The sequence below is a fragment of the Tiliqua scincoides genome, chromosome 5, assembly GCF_035046505.1.
Source record: "Tiliqua scincoides isolate rTilSci1 chromosome 5, rTilSci1.hap2, whole genome shotgun sequence".
NCBI classification, from domain to species: Eukaryota; Metazoa; Chordata; class Lepidosauria; order Squamata; family Scincidae; genus Tiliqua; species Tiliqua scincoides.
Genome location: NC_089825.1, coordinates 136,643,688 through 136,663,217, shown reverse-complemented (window position 1 = coordinate 136,663,217; position 19,530 = coordinate 136,643,688). Strand labels below are relative to the sequence as shown.

General features: G+C 45.2%; 1 protein-coding gene across 1 annotated transcript; it reads right to left on the bottom strand.

Moving 5' to 3' along the window:
- Window positions 1–8,765: 8,765 nt before the first annotated feature.
- Window positions 8,766–16,974, bottom strand: LOC136653772 (vomeronasal type-2 receptor 26-like). The gene is made up of 6 exons (XM_066630651.1): window positions 16,757–16,974; window positions 15,222–15,399; window positions 12,680–13,540; window positions 11,732–11,959; window positions 10,927–11,053; window positions 8,766–9,667 (listed from the first exon to the last, which is right to left on the bottom strand). The coding sequence occupies exons 1-6, from the start codon at window positions 16,972–16,974 to the stop codon at window positions 8,766–8,768; spliced, it is 2,514 nt and encodes an 837-aa protein (XP_066486748.1).
- Window positions 16,975–19,530: the final 2,556 nt, after the last annotated feature.

Below are 19,530 nucleotides of genomic sequence, written 5' to 3'. Positions count from 1 at the left end.
GATTTTTTACATTTGCATAAATGGGTAACAAACAAACGATAACTGGATAACAAACCCCATATATCCTAAGCCTCTTATTCCAGCTCTAACCCTCACGCCTACCTTTGCTTTTTTAAATTTAAAAAGTATGTCTAATATAAATACACATATGTTAGGACACAAATGTCCAATACTGGAACACCTTGAACCAACACACGGTTATCTGGTCGAGGACACAATGGTCCTGTCACTCAAGTGAATATAGCATACTGGTTAAGAGACCAAGAATGTCCAATTAGAAGAGGGTGTCAAACTTGTTTCGTACAGAGGGCTGAAGTTGGCATTCATGGTGACTGCTGAGGGCCGAAATGTCATCATTAAGCAGGAAGTGACATCATTAAGCAGATGATGGCCAGAAATAAGCACTGTGTTCTCACATAGAGACTCATTAGCTGCAAATGATCGACAGGAAAATTCTCAAATCATGTTCATATTTTCAAGATAAGAGAGAACCCAATTGTCACACTGGGAGAGCCCAATTATAATGGGAGCTGGATAAATTGCTTCAATGGGCTGCATTTGACCCACAGGCCTTCTGTTTGATACCCCAGATTGAGAAGTAAGCATTGCTATTTTGCTGGTGCAGACTTGAAAAGCCCTGTGTTGGCCTTCCAAGCCGACACAGGGTTAGAATTTGGTAGAGGAGGCCTCTGCTGGTCACACCCTGTTCTGCCCCCCACCCTCCTCCACCCAGAAATGCCTTTGCCTCCCCCTCCCCCCAGCCTCCGCATGCAGGCTCCCACTGAATTCAGGGTAACCAGTTCCAATGGAGCACAGAGCATTGGTCAGATTCAAATAAATTGACAACAGGTTCAATGTCCTAATGACCATTTTAAGTATACCAAAAGATCAGTGCCAGATGGCTTATTGATCTTTAACTTATTAATTAGGTCTGAAACATGTTCTCTTTTAACCTCTATCTGACTTCATTCCTTGGTCAGGAGGAGCTGTTCGGGCAGCGGTATCTGCCCAAGGTCTTCTGCCGTGAAGACAGATGCAGAGAATTAAATTTTTCTGCCATCTCTAAGTCTCCTCTTATCTCCCCTTTCCCTCCCTCTTCATCCAGAGGGCCAACCACTTCTCTGATGGGTTTCCTGCTTCTAACATATTTGAAGAAGCTTTTATTATTACCCTTAATGTTGCTGTCCATGTGTTCCTCATAGTCTCTCTTGGCCTCCCGTATCACCTTCTTACATTTCTTTTGTCACAGTTTATGTTCCTTTTTATTCTTCCCATTGGGGCAAGACTTCCATTTATGGAAGGAAGCTTCCTTGCCCTTTATGGCCTCTCTAACTTGGCTGGTCAGCCATGTGGGAACCATCCTGGACTTAGTCAAGTCCTTCTTCCTTTGCGGTAATCACTTCCGCTGGGCCTCTGTTACTGTTATTTTAAGCATTTAATTTAACCATTCAGAACAGTGATTTCTTTTATTTCTCCTCCCTATTACTGTACATTGTTCCCTCAAATTAATAATGTGCATGTGATGTGAATTGATATTGGTGCCTCTAATCTTTAGCAAAAATCAATAGCCATTGGTTCTGACATGACCTGAGTTGCACAGAGTGCATGCACACAAGTGCACTTGAGCACAGGCAGTTACAATAATTATGAAAGGGGAATTTATTAAGAATAATTTTTATATACTTTACTGCTTTTCAACCAAAAAAATAGCTCACAAAACAATTCACATATGCATAAAGAAATTACCCATACTGGTAGTCTCTCCCCCCTCACTCTCACTGTCTGTACTCTCTTAGTATGTAACTGGAAAGTCAGCAATAATAATTACTACTGGATTGTTTACATGGCCAAACACTACCAACAGTATTCAATTACACAAGCAGTATTTACATACTGATGCAATTGAGAAAATTAAGCTTTGAGGAAATTGCCAGTTTTCTGTAGAAGTTTGGGGGCTGTTCTCACAAGTAGTTTCTTACTTTGTGGTTCATTCTCTTGTTCTTGTTTCCTTTTACAAACCACCTCTTTTACTGATACACGTTCAGATGTTCTCAGATGCTTCTTGTCCTTTGGTGGGTTGTTAGGGGTCATTCAGTCTAAGAACTGAAAACAACCAGTATATGAGAGGTGGGGGGGATGCCATCATCAAGGCCAGCCTAACAATAAGGTGAAGTGAACTGCTTGCTTCACCTCATATCTGCTCATCTCCTCACTCTGGCTCACTGAGAGTGAGTATTGGGACGGCAGCAGCCCACCTCCAGCACCTCTGGTGGAAGGACAAAAAAGTCACCACATGGTCCACCCTACTGCTTAGAAAAGCTGGCGGGCAAGGAGAGATGGGGTGCAAGCTGTAGTGGAGGGCAGCAATCTGGATTCTACCCCCTGGCATCTTACCTTGAACTCCAACATTTTTGAAATAAACAGGATGAACAAACTATGATTGAACTAAAGCAAAGGGGATGCTTAGAGGAAGGTGGCAGAGTGAGAGCTCAAGATTAGGGAGGGCCCTCTAGATTGCTGTGGTTCACCACATCTCTGAGTGCCCCCTTGCTTTCATAAGCATCTGAGTGGAAGACAAGGTATTGGGGGCTTGCACTTCCTCTAGGGCTGCTCCTTCTTATTGTTGTAGACCTTCTGGTTTTTCTTGCAACATAAAGTAGCAGACTAAAAATGAAAACTACCAGCACATGTAACAAGACTTGCAGGTTTTGAGGTTCACCCTGATCACAAGTTCTTGCCAGTGCTTCTCCAGTTCTTCTTCATTAGGTGATAAGACCTAAACCCAATTTGCAAACTTGTTCAAAAAATCTTCAATTTCTAGTCAGCCTGCCACTTCACTTGCATGGGGAGAGGGAGAATAACCTAAAGGAACTTTTTCTGCTAGAGAAGGAGCAATACTAACTGTACCATCTTCAGCACACTTACCTGGAAACAGCAGCCCAATCCTATGCAGGCTACACAGGAGTAAATCACATTAGATAGTCAATTGGGCTTGCTTCCCAGGTGTGAATAGGATTGCAGCCTAAGGGCTATCCAACTTTCCAGAGCCAATGCAGCCACATTGCAGTACCAAGGTAAGGGAACAAACATTCCCTTGTCACAAGGAGACCTCCAGGACTTGGTGCTGGAAAGTTACAGTTAAGAGGACTTAGGACCCAATCCTATCCAATTTCCAGTGCCAGTGCAGCTGTACCAATAGGGCATGCACTGCATCCTGTGGTGGGGGGGGCACGGAACATTTGTTCCCTTACCTCATGGCTGCATTGTGACTGCACAGGTGCTAGAAGAAAGCCTCACTGAGCATGATAGCACTTACTTCTGAGTAGACCTGCATGGGCTTATGACCTAAGGCTGCAATCCTACTTCCACTTTCCTGGGAATAAGCCCCATTGGCTATAATGAGATTTACTTCTGAGTAGATATGCATAGGATTCTGCTCAAAGGCTGCAATCCTATCCACACTTTCCTGGGAGTAAGACCATTGAACACAATAGGACTTACTTCTGAGAAGACCTGCATAGGATTGTGCCCTTGATGAAGTAATGTTCTGTGCCACATTCCTGCCTTTTTTTAACCTGAGGAATTTCAGCTGTGGGATCATCACCTCTGTGTGTCTGATAGTGTATTATACAATCATTGTGTAACAACACATTGTATTGCAATGAAAAAATCCCAGGCACAGATCCCAGTGCTAATAGCAACACCTTGAATAGCAGAGTCTTGCATAAAGATCTTCTTCCGAGGCACCAATGGACCTGCTTTCACATCGGCATGTGCGTGTCCCTCAATTGAACATTCCCAGTTGAGTGCTCACAGCATAGAGCTCTCGTGATCACACAGCCTGTCTGATCACTCTGTCTCGTACCTCAGCATCTTATTAGATATTAATATCTTAATTAATAAAGCCTCAGGTTCCCTTTTAACTCATGGCACCTGCATCTCTTCATGGACTTGGGGAAGAAAAAGATGTGATCAGACTTAATTTGATAATTACGGGGAAGACAATTGCCTCCTCAGAGCTGTAGATTCCAAAGAAAACATGTATATTTTTATTGCTCTTCCGTAGAAATCATCAGAAGACTCCTTTGAGATAGCAAGACACAGAAGAGATGGCAAAGAAGAGCACAAAAAAGAAAGACACTTTGTGTCTATGCATCTTGGGGACAGGACAGAGTTTCCAAAGACCTGGGTTGTGACCCACTGGTGGGTCACAAGCCCAAGCACAATGAGTCATGATGTGGGCCCTCCCTTCCACCCTTGTGCAGTTTTGGCTCAAAACAGGAGCCATTCCAGAAGACCCATAAGAACAGCCCCACTGGATCAGGCCATAGGCCCATCTAGTCCAGCTTCCTGTATCTCACAGCGGCCCACCAAATGCCCCAAGGAGCACACCTGATAACAAGAGACGTGCATCCTGGTGCCCTCCCTTGCATTGGCATTCTGACATAGCCCATTTCTAAAATCAGGAGGTTGCACATACGCATCATGTCTTGTAGCCCATAATGGATTTGAGGTAGTTGAGGTATTTGAAAATTGTGTAATTTGTTTTATTCAGAATTAAGCCCATTTGTTCAATGAGACGTACGGCGCAATCCTAACCAATGTTCCAGCCACACTGCAGCCACCAAGGTAAGGTAACAAGCATGCCCTTACCTTGAGGAGGCCCCCTTGACTGCCTCCCCACTGCAGGATGCAGTACATGCCACATTGGCAGAACTATGTCAGTGCCGGAAAGTTGGTTAGGATTGTGCCCTTAGGCTATAATACCATCTTACTCATCAGAAACAAACTGAACATTACTGGAACCTCCGGAAGCCTCTCCTGGCCTGGCAACCCGCTCCAGAGGCCTCTGAGAACCTTAGAATGCTGTTCAAAAGACTCCGTAAGCCACTTCTTGTTTTCAAAACCAATTCCAAAAACCAGAATAATAATAATAATACCCAGGGTGGCTCACAACATATTAAAAACAATTTAAAAACATAATTTAACCACAAATAAAAACATATTAAAAACACATTAACATATACCCATAAAAACCATAGTCAGATAAAAAGTCAGATAAAAAGAGCAAAACGTAGTAAATCAGAGGAATCAGGCCTGTAAAAATAATAAAAGATACAGAAAAGATGTTTAAAAAGGCCATGCACTCAGAAGGCTTTTTTAAACAAAAATGTCTTCAGGCCTCGCCGAAAAGTCTCAAGAGAGGGAGCCATTCTCAAGTCAAGGGGAAGGGAGTTCCATAATGTTGGTGCCACTACTGAGAAGGCCCTATTTCTTGCCGCCGCCCCACGTACCTCCTTAGGTGGCAGCACTTGTAAAAAGGCCTTCTCTGATGACCTAAGAGGACGAGCCGGATTGTACAGAAGTAGGCGATCTCTGAGATACCCTGGCCCAGAGCAGTATAGGGCTTTAAAGGTCAAAACCAGCACCTTGAATTGGGCCCGGAAATGAATGGGCAGCCAATGCAGTCCCCAGAGAAGCGGGCTGACAGAGTCAAACCGCCTAGCTCCAGTGACCACACGGGCCGCCGCATTCTGCACTAATTGCAGTTTCTGAACCGTCTTCAGGGGTAGCCCCACGTAAAGCGCGTTACAATAATCTAACCTCGATGTCACCATGGCATGGATCAGAATTGTCTTATGGAAACTTCTCAAGACCATTGTGAGGCCTTCAGACATCTGTAGAGTGGGTTACTGGGCCAGGAGAGGCCTCCAGCACTATCAGGAGCATCACGACCCACCGCTTTTTTAGACTTGTGCTATGTTCTTACTGTCAAGCAGTGGGCTCCCTTGATGCCCCTGGGGAGTGCCTCACAATGTCCCTGGGCATTGCAACTGATGGGGAGCCAATGAGTTAGCCCTTTGAACTGGGCTCTGCGACAGTATGTGTCACTTTGCAGCTGTTCATTCTAGTGCTTGGCGTCCTTAAAATAAAAAACAAAAAACTTCTTGTATGTAAACTGTGAGTCTGTCATGCCTTTTACTTGGCACTCCAACAAACCTTCAGACCCACAGCCGGGGCACACAGCAGTCTGCAGAAAGAGGGGATAAGCAGCAAAACCGGTGCCAACAGTCTGACATCTGCATGTATCCCAGCAGCACTTGCCAGCCAGAAGTGGTGGGATTTTCCTCCAGTGGTCTGCCTGTTTGAGGTCAGTACATTTACTGTGGTGGCTGAGGCCAGTGATGCTCGCAGCCATGCCAATCCTTTGAGAATCCCTACACTTCCATTCCCAGAAGTGTGCTAAGGACTGCAGCATGATTTCTGGTGTCTTCCCCCACCCCTCAAGCTGCACAGAGCATATGCCAAGGGCAGGCGCTTGGCCGTTCCTTGGGGCTTGCTTCTGAGCAAGCACGTATACAATCATGACCCAAAGACATGAGGACTGTCAATGAAGCAGCTGCCCCACACTCCTTCACACCTACACTCAGAAAACATGTGTCCTATACACGCTATTTGGGGAGTTAGCCCCATTGAACACAGTGAGTGGGACCTACCGTACTTATGAGTAGGAATGCCTAGGGTTTTGCCCTTGAAGGTCGCTTCAAGGTACTGACAACAAACTCTCCATCAGCAGTGGGTCCCCTGCAAGGTTCTGATCAGCATGAAGGGGGCTGCCACTGCCTTGATCCTCCTCGCGCTCACCCTTAGCTGTCCGACAAGGAAGGAAAGGGGGCTTCTCCTCCTCACCTTTCCTCCCCTCCCCCCAAGATTCTAACCAGAGCATACGAACAAGCTAAAGCCACTTTTTCTGTCTTTCTCTCCTTAATACAAGGAGGGGGATTTTGCTGCCCTTAAATCGGAAAGCAAGGGGAGGCCCAGCTTTGATGAAGGGCTCCCCCAGGAGATAATCGAGGGCACCCTATCGCCACTTTTGAGGACTCAAAACTTGCAGATATTGGACAGTCATGTTAGTTTTCCAACTGTACAGTCAAAACCTCATGTCTCTGGGATGGGGGTTTCCTCAGATGGTCCCCCTTTGCCTGGGATATTTGTAGCAGGTACAGCCACCAGTTTCTCTGCACCCCCTTTAGCTACTGACTCAATAAAAAGGGAAAGTGCAGAACAGGAAGGTGTAGGTGAGCTCTAACAATTAGATTATACAGCCCTCAGGCAGCCTGTCTCTTCCAGTGAAATATATGCATAATAGGCTCAGCATATAAAACAAAACAAAACAATATTTGGAAACCTTTATCAAGGGAGAATATTTGACAAATCCTTTAAGGCCGCAGTTCTCACACATTTTGCACCGGGACCTACTTTTTAGAAGGAGAATCTGTCAGGACCCACAGGAAGTGATGTCATGACCGGAAGCAACATCATCAAGCAGGAGATTTTTTTAACTATCCTAGGCTGCAGTCCTACCCACACTTACCCAGGAGTAAGTCCCATTGACCATCTGTTAAAAGAATATGCATAGTAGCTTGTTAAAAGTACAGGTCTGTCACATTTCCTTAAATGCAGTCACATACCATGGGAGCATCAAATCTAATATAGTAAATATAAAATATTGAAATAATGGGGACATGCCTGAAATTGGCTCACGACCCATCTAGTGGGTCCCAACCCACAGTTTGAGAAGCACTGCTTTAAGGTGCATGGCAGAATACCATGACACAGATTATACAATGTTCAAAGTGATGCTGGAAAGTAAATTTATTTTCATTTTGTTTTGTCATTTTCTATATTTGATTAGTACAACAATGACAAGGAATGGAGAGGAATAGAAAAAAAAAAGCACAACCAGTTTCATCTTGAAATCCCTCTTTTTATTGCGTGAAGCCCTGATATTGCCCAGTTATGAAGACAGTTCTGCAACTGGAAGGATCACACCATGAAGTATCATAAGATAACCCAGTGGCATAGTTAGAGGGGTGCAAAGCACTAAGTTTTGCAGGCAGTTGAATGCGCTGTGCAAGTGCCCCCCTTCTTTTTGGAGTCACTCCGGGCAGGGGGAGTAAAATGGAGGCAAATACCTCTGCTCTGCTCCCCCCACCCGGAATGGCTCCAAAGCGTGGGGGAGGTGCCACTTGCAGGCATGTTCAGGTGCCTGCAAAACTTAGTGTTTTGCACCCCCTCTAGCTCCGCCAGTGAAGCAACTTTTATTTGACTAAGGGCGCAGTCCTAACCCACTTTCCAGCGCTGGCATAGCTGTGCAGTGGGGCATGTGCTGCATCCTGCAGTTGGGGGGCAGTCATAGAGGCCCCCTCAAGGTAAGGCAATGTTGGTTCCATTACCTCGGAGTTGCATTGCCCTTAAGACAATGCTGGAAAGTGGGTTAGGACTGCGGCCCAAAGGATGGAACAAGAAATAATTCTATACATACAACCTAAATTTTCATTCACTGCTAGGTTAACTCTGCTCTTTTCACAACTTCTCCATTCAAATATTCGCAGAAGTACAAAACAAACAAACAAACAAATTGATCCTTCATAATCGATGTATTCAGTTGTGTTTGATTTAATCCACATTGCTTATAAAAGTATTAACAGCCTAAGGTGCATGCTTCCCAGCTCAGGCTGTCACAAAAGTGCCATAAAGCACTTCATGACAGCCTAGGCGTTTGGGGCTATTGCAGGAAGGCCTGCTAGTATAAGGAACACGGTACGCAGAAGCAGGTAAGGGGAGGGGCAGGAAAGGACTAATGGGAAGGGTGTGGAGGCAAACTGGTTCTGGAAGGGGGCAGGATCTGCAGCGCTAGCAAACCATATCTGCTCCCCTTCTCAGGCAAGTTAACCAATGCTATTTTGCATCCACACAGTTTCTTAATTCCTTCTTCTAATTAGCTGCCCCCTTTTATTCAGTTCAGGTCTCACAATGATAATGTAGCACTTGGGGGAGAAGATACAAAACAGGAGCCCCAAACTGGAGGCCAAGATGGAGAAGATCTCCACAGCCACCAAGTGTTTTCCTTTGGTACTCAGGTAGGTTGGCACAAAAGACAACCAAACACTGCAAAAGACCAGCATGCTGAAGGTGATGAACTTGGCTTCGTTAAAGCTGTCTGGCAACTTCCTGGCTAGGAAAGCCACAACAAAGCTGATTATGGCCAGGAAACCCATAAAGCTCAAAATGCAGTAAAACATGACAGCTGAACCTTCATTGCATTCCAGCACAATTTCTGTTGCCACTGAGTGCATATCAAAATCTGGGAATGGGGGAGACTTTGCTAACCATATAGTACAAATAGTGGCTTGCATTAGGAAGCAAGAAAGAACTATGGAGAAAGCCAGTCTTGTGCCCACCCATTTCCTTATGCTGGACCCTGGTTTGGTGGCCAGGAAAGCCAGAACCACAATGATGGTTTTGGCCAACACACAAGAAACGGCCACTGAGAAGATGAGGCCAAAAGCAGTTTGTCGAAGGAGGCATGTCAGTTTCTCAGGTCGACCGATGAACAGGAAAGCAGAAAGGAAGGCGAGCAAGAGGGAGGCTAGAAGAACGTAGGTGAGGTTCCGGTTGTTGGCTTTGACTATGGGAGTGTCCTTGTTCTTCATGAAGATCCCAAGCACCAAAGCAGTGATGAAAGAAAAGGAAAAAGCCAGAGCTGCTAAAATGATCCCCAAAGTTTCTTCATAAGACAAGAAGGTCATTTCTTTTGGAATGCACAAAAACTGGTCCTTACTGGGATATTGATATTCAGGGCAGTGAAAACAGTCGTCCATGTCTGCAAAGAAAGAATATGGGGATTTTCTATAACTGGGCCCTCAGGATAGAGTTCAGTGATGTACTTAAGCATTACTAGAAAGTCCTGAATCAGGGCTTTCCAAATCCTGGGCCAGGGGCCAGATCCAGGGATTAGGGAAAGTCCTTTGCTCTGTGAGCAAAGCTTAGCGGTCTGTTCCCATGCCGCAAGCTTTTCCAGTAGATCTGAGCACTGGGACACTCTGGGCAGTCACATCTGCCTGGATGTCCCGTTTCACAGCCTTCTGGGCCACCGGGTAACAGAGGCAACTGCCCAGAGCGTCCTGGTGCCCAGATCTACTGGAAATACTTGATACACGGAGGCTGAATGGTAAGTTCCATTCTAAATGGGGACTGCATTTTTGTCAAACAGCAGTTGTGAGTTTGGTGACGGCTGTCTTAAATGCAGGCTGCAAGGTTCAACTGCAAATATATTTCTACCTTTCTCAACCAAGTATATTTGGCAATCCCCAATTAACCAGGAGCAATTCAGGTTGTTGGCCCCTGTGGTTCATGCATTGTTCTCACCTTAGACATCACAAAGCAGAACTTATCAATACATTCAACTTGCCTTCGAAAGTCAAAGGTTCCATGTTTTGCGTCTGTGAAATGGGTGCGCACACCCAGGAGCGCACATATCATTGATTCCATCAGCCCAGGCTCTCTGATCGGTGCTCATCATTATGAAATCTGAACAGTTGTTTAAATACAAGTGAAATGAGGTGTGTTTTTTTTGGGGGGGTGCGTCAAGCAGCGGAGAGGTAGGTGGAGGCATGGGGGAAGGTGGGGAAGTGGCATTCCAGGAAGGGGGGAATGGAGGGAGGGTGGGGAGAGGGTGGGGAGAAGGCATTCCGGGGAGGAGCAGGATGGGAGGGAGATGGGAATGGTTTAGCTTCACTCCACCAGATCCAGAGAGCCTCTGTGTTGGGCTCAGTGTCCAACACAGAGGCTCTTGATTCTACACTGACCTTTGGGTCGCCATAGAATCAAGTAGTTCCACTGCAGAGCTACTTGCTTTACCCGCAGGGAAGGGGATGAATGTCCCCTTCTCCTGAGGAGCCACCGGCTTCTCCCGAGGAACCAACAGTGGCTGCCTGAAGCATACTGGATGCAGCGGAAGCCATTTTCAGCACCGCTGCAGCCCTGCATGCTGGGCTGCTCAGGATTGGGCTGCCCACCATTAGGAAAATTTCTGGATCACCGTCAATGTATTTGATGAACTCTAAACAGGGCACGTCCTACCATTCTGATCTGAAATCTTCCCTTCTGGACATTGGAGGCAATCATAGCAGCAAAAGGGTTGTCCTTCCACCTTTATCTTGCTATAGCCAGAATGACAATGGCCATTACATAGAGAAAGGGGTTGTGCCTGTCCGTAAACAAAAGCAGAAAGACATTATGAAAGCATATAAACATACTATATGCTCAGAAGACATAGTTTGGACTTTATATTTCACTGATCACTTTACTTTTAAGAAATGAGTAATGCCGGCATGACAGAATGGAAGTGGTACAAACAGAAAGTTGCAACCTGTTATTGGTGACTTCTGCCTAAATGATGCAGGCTTTATTCATAAATGTCCAGCATTTGGTCACATCACTTCTAGTTAGTACTAAATTCTCTGCAATGTCCAACTCAGACCACAGTGCTGTAGAGTTTGGGGGATAGGACAACATTCATCAAATTATTTTTACTGCCTCCAGACTTTACCCAAAGTCTTCTCCATTGGAACATATGTGTGGCAGGCTATCCCCTGATTAGTGCTCAGCTGTTAATTCCATTGATTCACATGATTTCATGAATCACATGAACGGCAGTATTGCTCTGACAACATTCCCATTCAAGTGAATCATGTAAACCTGACAGGGACAACCTTTTTCAAAGTGAAGATTTGGGATATAGAATCAGAATCTGGATCAATCTCATCTGATTGACAAGACACAGAGATAGAACGATTTCAGTGCAGTTGGGTACATGCTATGTGGTGAAGAACAGCTTGCAAATTGGTGAAAAGGATTCTTACATCTTGAAAGTTGACATCTCTACCTGCTCATAGACGCTGGGCCACACAATGGCATCTTCAGCAATGGTGAACATTTGGTCTTTAGGTCCCATGGGGTCTACCCTTCCGACTTTAACTCTACGAAAGCTCTGGTTTGTGAATGTGATCCAGTTAATAATATCAAACCCAGATATTAATTCCCCATTTTCATCAAAGGAAAGTGTGTCTCCAACACTGTTGTTGAACATGGAACTTCTCAGGTAGTGGTGAAACTAAATTAAAGCAAAAGAAAGTAATTAATTAGTGATCTCTAAGAATGTGGAAATACACAAAAGCTACTAATAGTATGAATAGCATCTTTATGTAAGAGGACATGGGTCTTCAGGCATAATTCAAGATTATTTTGTCTGAAAGGTTCAAGTGACACAATTCAAGATTGCAAAATTCAAAGTTCTGACAAGAATATTTTAAGTAAAAATTAATATCTCACTACATACTAAAAATACATTTCTCGCTACATACTGACATGGACATATGCATTCTTCCAAATGTATAAGTGTTCATATATGTTAATATATGTACTAAAGTGTGTGCTATCTCCCCCCCCAAACTGCATTTACATACAGGTCATGCCTCATTATCCAAGACACCTGGAAGTGGGTCTTTAAAGCTATTTTTTTCCACTGATCTGGTATCCACTGATTTTTTTTTAATCCACTGAGGATTTCAGAGTCATTGGTGTACATGGCACCAGTCTCAAAACTCTCTTTGACCTCCCACAGCTGCAAGAAAAGTTTTAGTTTTTTTTGTTTTGTTTTTTTTTTTAAATAAACCAACAAATTTTCAGGAGCAACCTACTAATTGAAAACGGCAGGTGAATTGACTCTTAAATGCCAAAAGTTTAGTGCTGACGTGCATAGATAATATTTTAGAGATTTATGGGACAACCAACAGTGGTTGCACAGATAGAGATGATGTGCTCAGGACATTACCTGCCATGGCTGCTGATTCAGAAACTTCCATCTCTCATTGTTCACTTTTGTTCTGTGGTTCAACTGGGTTGAACGAAGGGCATGCAAAGCATGTGCCACAGCATAGACTGCATTGTAGACACTGTAGCTGTGTGAAGTCATGCTCACTTCAAAGACAGATGAGGGGAGAGTCTCCAACTTCTCCTCCCCACTGCAGGGATTTCCATTGTCATTGTCTTTGTTAGAGTCGGGGAAAAAGCAATCAAAGGCCTGTTCCCAGAAGACCTTGATAAAGCTGTCTTCTCTAGCTGGGGCAGGGTTTCTGCTCTGAAGAAATGTCTGAAATCCCAAAACCTCCTTTGAGGGCACTGCAAAGGAGATGGCGCCATGCATGAACTCTACACGGAAAGTTCTTTCAAAGGGAAGTGATGTGAAATCCGACTGGGCCGGCATAATCCAAACTTTGCCTTTTGTCTTCATTGGTATATCCTCATATTCTTTCATGAGGGGGAACATTCTAAAAATTGCAGTGCTCTGAATTTCGCCATATAAGAGCACAACAGTGGCAGTGCTTCCTAATATCGTTTTGTATGCCCCATGCCACAGCTCCAGCATTTCATAGACTTCATTGGAGAAAGATTCTTTGGGCAAGGCTTCTACGAAAGCAAAGCAGATGCCTTCTTGGATGAATGTGGGGAGCACGTTCTGAACAAACCACTCTCCACCGTCACTAGGTACATAAATCACCCCAACCCACGTCCACCCGAAATGCAGCAGCAACTTGAGAAATCCCTTATATTGATGGTCACTTTTTGGAAACATCCGGTGAAAGAAAACAGCCTTGGTTTCATGATTCAGAACTGGGACAGAGCCATATACAAGCTGGAGAACATTAAAACATAGAATGATACATGTCTACACAGAAACAAATGCTTGTGTCTCTCTTTCTGTGAGAGAGTTATGAGAGTACAGGCAGGATCTTGGTATCCACAGGGGATTGATTCCTGGGCCTCCCATGGTTACTGAAACCCATGATAAGTGAATATGCAAGTCCAGTTCACTACGACCACTATGACCTCTGGATACGACCACCAGAGTCTGGAGGTATTCTGAGACACTCTTTATGTCTTGTGTGCTCCCTGAGGCATCGTTTGGGCCACTATGAGACACAGGAAGCTGGACTAGGTGGGCCTTTGGCCTGATCCAGAAGGGCTTTTCTTACCATGTGAGTAAACAAGGCTTCACAGATCTGGAGAGACGAAAGGCATGGTGAAAAGATGGATGCTATCAAAAGAAGGGAGGAGGAATGTAGTGACTTCAGAGAAAGCAGGACTGATTACAGACCTAAAGAGAGATAGTAGCTGGGGGAAAAGGGCATGAGAATGCACAAGGCACAAGACTTCCCGATGTGGGGAATGAGGTGGACTAAAGTTGTAAAAACATGCCAATAAATTAGAGGGAGAAGAACAACTTATGTTGTTCCTTGTGTTTATTAACCACCATGTTCTTCTCAGACGCTTACAGGTACACACTTGTCCAGATTCTTTCCAGAACAAGGCATTCAGCCTCCCTCTTTCCTCTTTCAGTGAGGAGCAGCACTGTTCATAGACAGCTTAGCAGGTTCCCCTCACTTGGCTAGGGAAGAGGACAGAGGTTCCCCCACCCTTTCAGCTTGACTGACTGGAGATCCACACACAGCCTCTCCCCCTCTGTTTGAAACGAACAGGAGCGGCAAAGGAAAAGTGAAGAGAAAGGGAGGTGGGGCACCCCTCCTCCCTTCCGAGACTTGGAATTGCGCATTTACATATCAGACTTCTACATGCAGCCTCCCCTTCCCAGCCCGCACCACTCATGCTCACTTCAAAGAGAAGCCACACTGAGGAGAGAGAGAGAGAGAGAGATAGGCTGCAAGCAGACCTCTTGTAAGTAGGTCCAGCTTTAGGCTGATTGGGCTGATTACTCCAAATTGGGCCCCGTGCCAGGAAAATTGACTCTAGCCTAGTATATGATTTATAATAAAATGAACCTGGATACATGTGGTGCATTAACTCACATGCACTTTTCAAGCACATGTTTTGATTGCTTTCCACCCTTTCATAGATCTGTAACATCTATAAGTGATATTTATAGCTCTATAATATTACAGACCGTGGCTGTGAACCTGGGGCCCCACCACAAATGTTTCCCCGCAGCTTCTAAGGTCAGCTCTGCTTCTAAGTAGAGGGAAGGGAGGTGCGGATGGCACTGTTCCCCCTCTCTGCCATGGACACTTGTTGTCTCCCCAGTCTGCTTGCTTGCTCACCCCCCCCCCCAGCTGCCCTGTCTCTTCATCTACGCAGGTGCATGTACAAATCAGCCTGGGGGTGGCAAAACTGGGGACACACAGGCTCTCACTGGCTATCAGGGTAATATTTATGAATGGGAAGTTCACTGTCCTTATACAACTTGCTGCTTTAAGAGCCATAGATATTTGTGCATAATGATTTAACTCTCATTCCAGATGATCAAACTGACCCTCAGCTTACACTTTTCTGGAGTTTAATGAAATCTGATGGCAGCTTACCTGTGGTATCTTGTAGTTGCACAAAATGTTTGCTATGTAGTTCCACATGGGAGAGTTGGGTCCCCCAATGGCAGCTACTACGTTGTCCTGTAGGTCACACTTGTAGTTGGGGATGAATTTGCCCTTTGTGGAGAGAAGCTCTAGGGAGGCATAGTATGTCCAGCTTGCCATGAAATAACTATTATAGATGTTGAAACCCAAAGTGACATTGGGTAAGATATGGGGATTTTCATTTATCTCCTTCACAGCAAATTCCAAGGCCAGGATATGCTGGTAGGTCTGAATCAATACCCTACAATGAGAGTTGCATGTTCTATCACAGTGGGTATGTTTAAGGATAACACTTTTTCCACTTTGAAATCCAACATATATTTGGTAATGACACTACAAATAAAGAATGGCCACAATCGATGAAGTGTGAAGAGCCATTGGTGCCTAGACCTGGAATGTAAACGTCTCTGAATAACAGCTGGTAATTCTGAATGACTATGAAGAAAGTGATATGACATCGCAACACATTTGCTGCACAATATGACATTTACTTAAATTTAAGGAAGTTTTGCTAGAAGCAGTGGAGCCTCCTGCATACAGAAGCAAGCATGGAAAGGAAGCACAGAAGGAAAATCCATAGATGCTTGCCAGCTAGACATTTTTTTTTTTAATTACTGCAGTTGCCAGGACTTGCATCAGAGGTGGGGTACTTTTGGCAGCTGCCAAAGGCTCACTACTGATCCATGCGGCAGCATCTGTGCCCGTTTCCTTCAAGTTGTGTTGGGCAGAGTGACTCTCTCAGGGACCACCCAGAGAGGAGGAAGCCAATTCAGGGTGGTTTACACAAGTGTCCCCAGAAGCAATGCAGGTATGTTGGCTGTGAGGGTGGGTGGTGGGGGGAGCGGTTAAGGAAAGGGATGGAATGGGGCATGTGGGAGAAGGGAGCACAGTAGGTGGAATGCAGGAGAGAGGGGATGGATCCCAGTGACACCGGCATATGGAAGGACTCCATCCCCATTACTTCTCCTCTTCCTTCTGTCTTACTCCCCTACTTCTGCCACAGCAAAATGGCTGGACCAGCTCCAAGGAGGTACATTGGGGCAACAGAGTCTTGCTCCAGGGGTAAGGGAACAAATGCTCCCTTATCTCAAGGAGACTTCCATGACTGACCTCCTGTATGATGCAGCCTGCAATTCATTGACCCGGCGGCATTTCTAGTTAGGATTCAGCTGTTTGCTGGCATTCATATGAAACTCAATTCAAAATTACATCACTTGTCAAATGTGTTCCTAAAATCAAGACAAATAGCGTCCTCAGCATTCCCATCACCCACCCAGCTAGTCACCCAACTAAAAATTGGAACAGTTTAATGCTGTATTACATGTCATACAAAAAGATTCGCTTTATGATAAGGAATTTCTTAATGCCAGTCATTCCCATCGCAATCATGACTATCTCAATCCCATCTCAACCTGCCCAATCAGCCTGTCTGAGCATAATATCTGAAAACATGCATGAAAGGTTCAGGAAAGTCAACTCCTTACAGGCGATCATCAAGCAGTCCCTGAGATGGATGTCTTCTGAAAGTCTGTGGGTCAGAAATCAGGTAGCTTTGAGAAATAATGCCACCAATGATGAAGTCTCCAGACTCATAATAACTGTAATGGAGAATAACATGCTCGCCTCCGGCACACTTCGTAATAGGGGTACTGTACTCTCCTTGAGGCAGGCATATTAATAGTAACACCATGCATTGCAACATCCTCTATGACTATCTACCTTATGTAAACCCATTTGCTGTATCCAGATTATGCCATATATTTAGATGTTTCTGAAGGGAGCAATGATTCCCATGAGACTTGGAGAAATCGGTCAAGTCATCATACTTAATTTGATAATGACAAGGGGAGAAAATCATCTCCTGAGTGTTATGGACACCTTGAGACATGTCAGAAGAAAACATGTTTATTTGAACCAGGTAAACTTGGCAGGAGGTGAAAGATGTAATGAAAGCTAAGCCAGAGACAATGTTCCAACCCAATGGTTGCCAAACACTTCAGCTCCAAAGCGCACTTCATCCTCCCTAGTGATTGTGACACAGACCTCTTGGCAGTGCCTCAGTGCCATTTGAGAAGCCCTATAGACCTCATCTGGGTCGTGCTTGGCCTATGACTCACTTTATTGGCCTCTGCAAGCCTTGGAATGCCCTGCAGACACATTGGAAGCAATTTTTGGTAAAATGAGAAGTTGTGTCCGCAAACCGGAAGTTGCTTCCAGTTGATTCTGTGGGGCATTCTGAGGCCCGCGGTCACGGGGCTGGTGTGACTAGGAAAAGGACTCCACAACTTCCCAATTAGGCATTGTAGCACTACCAGGAGCATTGTGTTGGGTCTGGCACACATGGAGTTGTGACCCACCGCACATGGACCCACAGTTTGTGAAATGCTGTTCTAACCCACTGCATGGGAGGGACTCCAGAAATGAGGTCTACATCCCCTGTTGGGCATTTATTTGTACAATCAAGTTTACAACACTGCACCTCTAAGTACATTGGACTAACTTTTGGTAATACACAGTTAACTGGAACTAGATTGGGTCCACAAATTTTAGATATTATATTCCCTTCTTCTTATCCGTTGCCCCCTTTCATTCAGTTCAGGCTTCAGCACTGTAATGAAGCATTTTGGGGAAAAGATACAAAATAGTAAACCAGCCCCAGAAGCTAAGATGGAGAAGATCTCCACAGCCACCATGTACTTCCCCTTGGTGTTCAAGTAGGAGGGAGCAAAGAACAACCAAATGCTGCAAAAGACCAACATGCTGAATGTAATAAATTTGGCTTCATTGAAACTGTCAGGTAACTTCCTGGCTAAGAAAGCCACAGTGAAGCTGATAACGAAAAGGAGACCCAGAAAGCCCAAGACACAGTAAAACATGAGAGTGGAGCCTTCGTTACATTCCTCTACAATTGTTCCAGTCACTGAGTGCATGTCAAGATCTGGGAATGGAGGGGAAGTTGCCAGCCACACCGTACAAATGATGGCTTGAAGGATGGAACAGGAAAAGACAATGAAGGCTGCCAATTTATTTCCCACCCACTTCCTCATCCTGGACCCTGGTTTAGTGGCCATGAAAGCAAGGAACACAATGATGGTTTTGGCCAACACACAGGACATGGCCACTGAGAAGACAATGCCAAAAGCAGTTTGTCGAAGCAGGCATGAGGCTGCTTTGGGTTGTCCAAGGAACAGCAGAGCACAAAGGAAGCAGAGCAGGAGGGAGATGAGAAGAGCGTAGGTGAGGCTCCGGTTGTTGGCTTTGACAATGGGAGTGTCCTGGTGCTTAATGAATATTCGGAGGATCAAAGCAGTGATGAAAGAAAAAGAAAGTGTGAATGTGGTCAAAGTGATCCCCAAAGGCTCTTCGTAAGATAAGAAGCTGTAAATTTTTGGAATGCAGATATCCTGGACATGGTTGGGATAGTGATCTTCTAGGCTTTGAAAACAGTCAGCCATGTCTGAAAATGAGAAAACATTCAGTTCTGTAACAGTGCAATCCTAACTGCTGTAAAGCACATTTGCACCTCCTCAAGAGGAAGCTGCACCAGCACATGGAGTTCAGCCGACGCAAGGGTCTGGGGGGGCAGGGAGGAGGCGGGAATGAGATGGGAGGGAGGCATTCCGGGGCAGGGGGAGGGCGAGCAATGGGGTGCCCGGGATAAGGTGAGTGGGGAGCAGGAGGTGGGGCTGGGACCCAGCAGTTATGCCGGATCCCGAACCCAGTCCTCAAGCAGCTCAGAGCAGCTTCATGCTGCTCTACTCTCCTCAGACTTGTGCCACCTCAAGAGATGTCCAAGGAGACCCATAGGCCTGCAGTAGCTTGCCTGGAGATAAGAGAAGGAGTTTCCCCTTACCCCTGGTTGAGACACTTTGGGCATCTATTCTGGATACAGCGCAAGCCTCTTGACTTGCCGGAATGGGATGGGGACGGGGAGGCCACTGGAGGATGTGGGTTCAGTGGTTATGGTGCACACCAGATCTTAGTCCCTCATTTTTCAATGTTTCTCACCCCTTTCCTCTCTTTGAACATACTGTAAGATACCAACTATGGGAGTGTATGTCCGTGGCCCCAGTCCTTGCAAGGTGCTATGTATAAATGTTTTATACTTAATTACATTTTGTCCTCAGGTTGCCTCCCCCACTGGATGCCACCTTTTTGATAGATAGATAGATAGATAGATAGATAGATAGATAGATAGATAGATAGATAGATAGATAGATAGATCAGACACTATTAACAGCAAATGTAAATGAAACAA

Coding starts and splice junctions, on each gene's coding strand:
- LOC136653772 (XM_066630651.1), bottom strand. CDS start 16,974: ATGTTGCAATGCATGGTGTTACTATTAATATGCCTGCCTCAAGGAGAG. Junction 13,541..15,221: donor GCAACTACAAGATACCACAG/GTAAGCTGCCAT, acceptor AATGTTCTCCAG/CTTGTATATGGCTCTGTCCC. Junction 11,960..12,679: donor TGAATCAGCAGCCATGGCAG/GTAATGTCCTGA, acceptor GCTTTAATTTAG/TTTCACCACTACCTGAGAAG.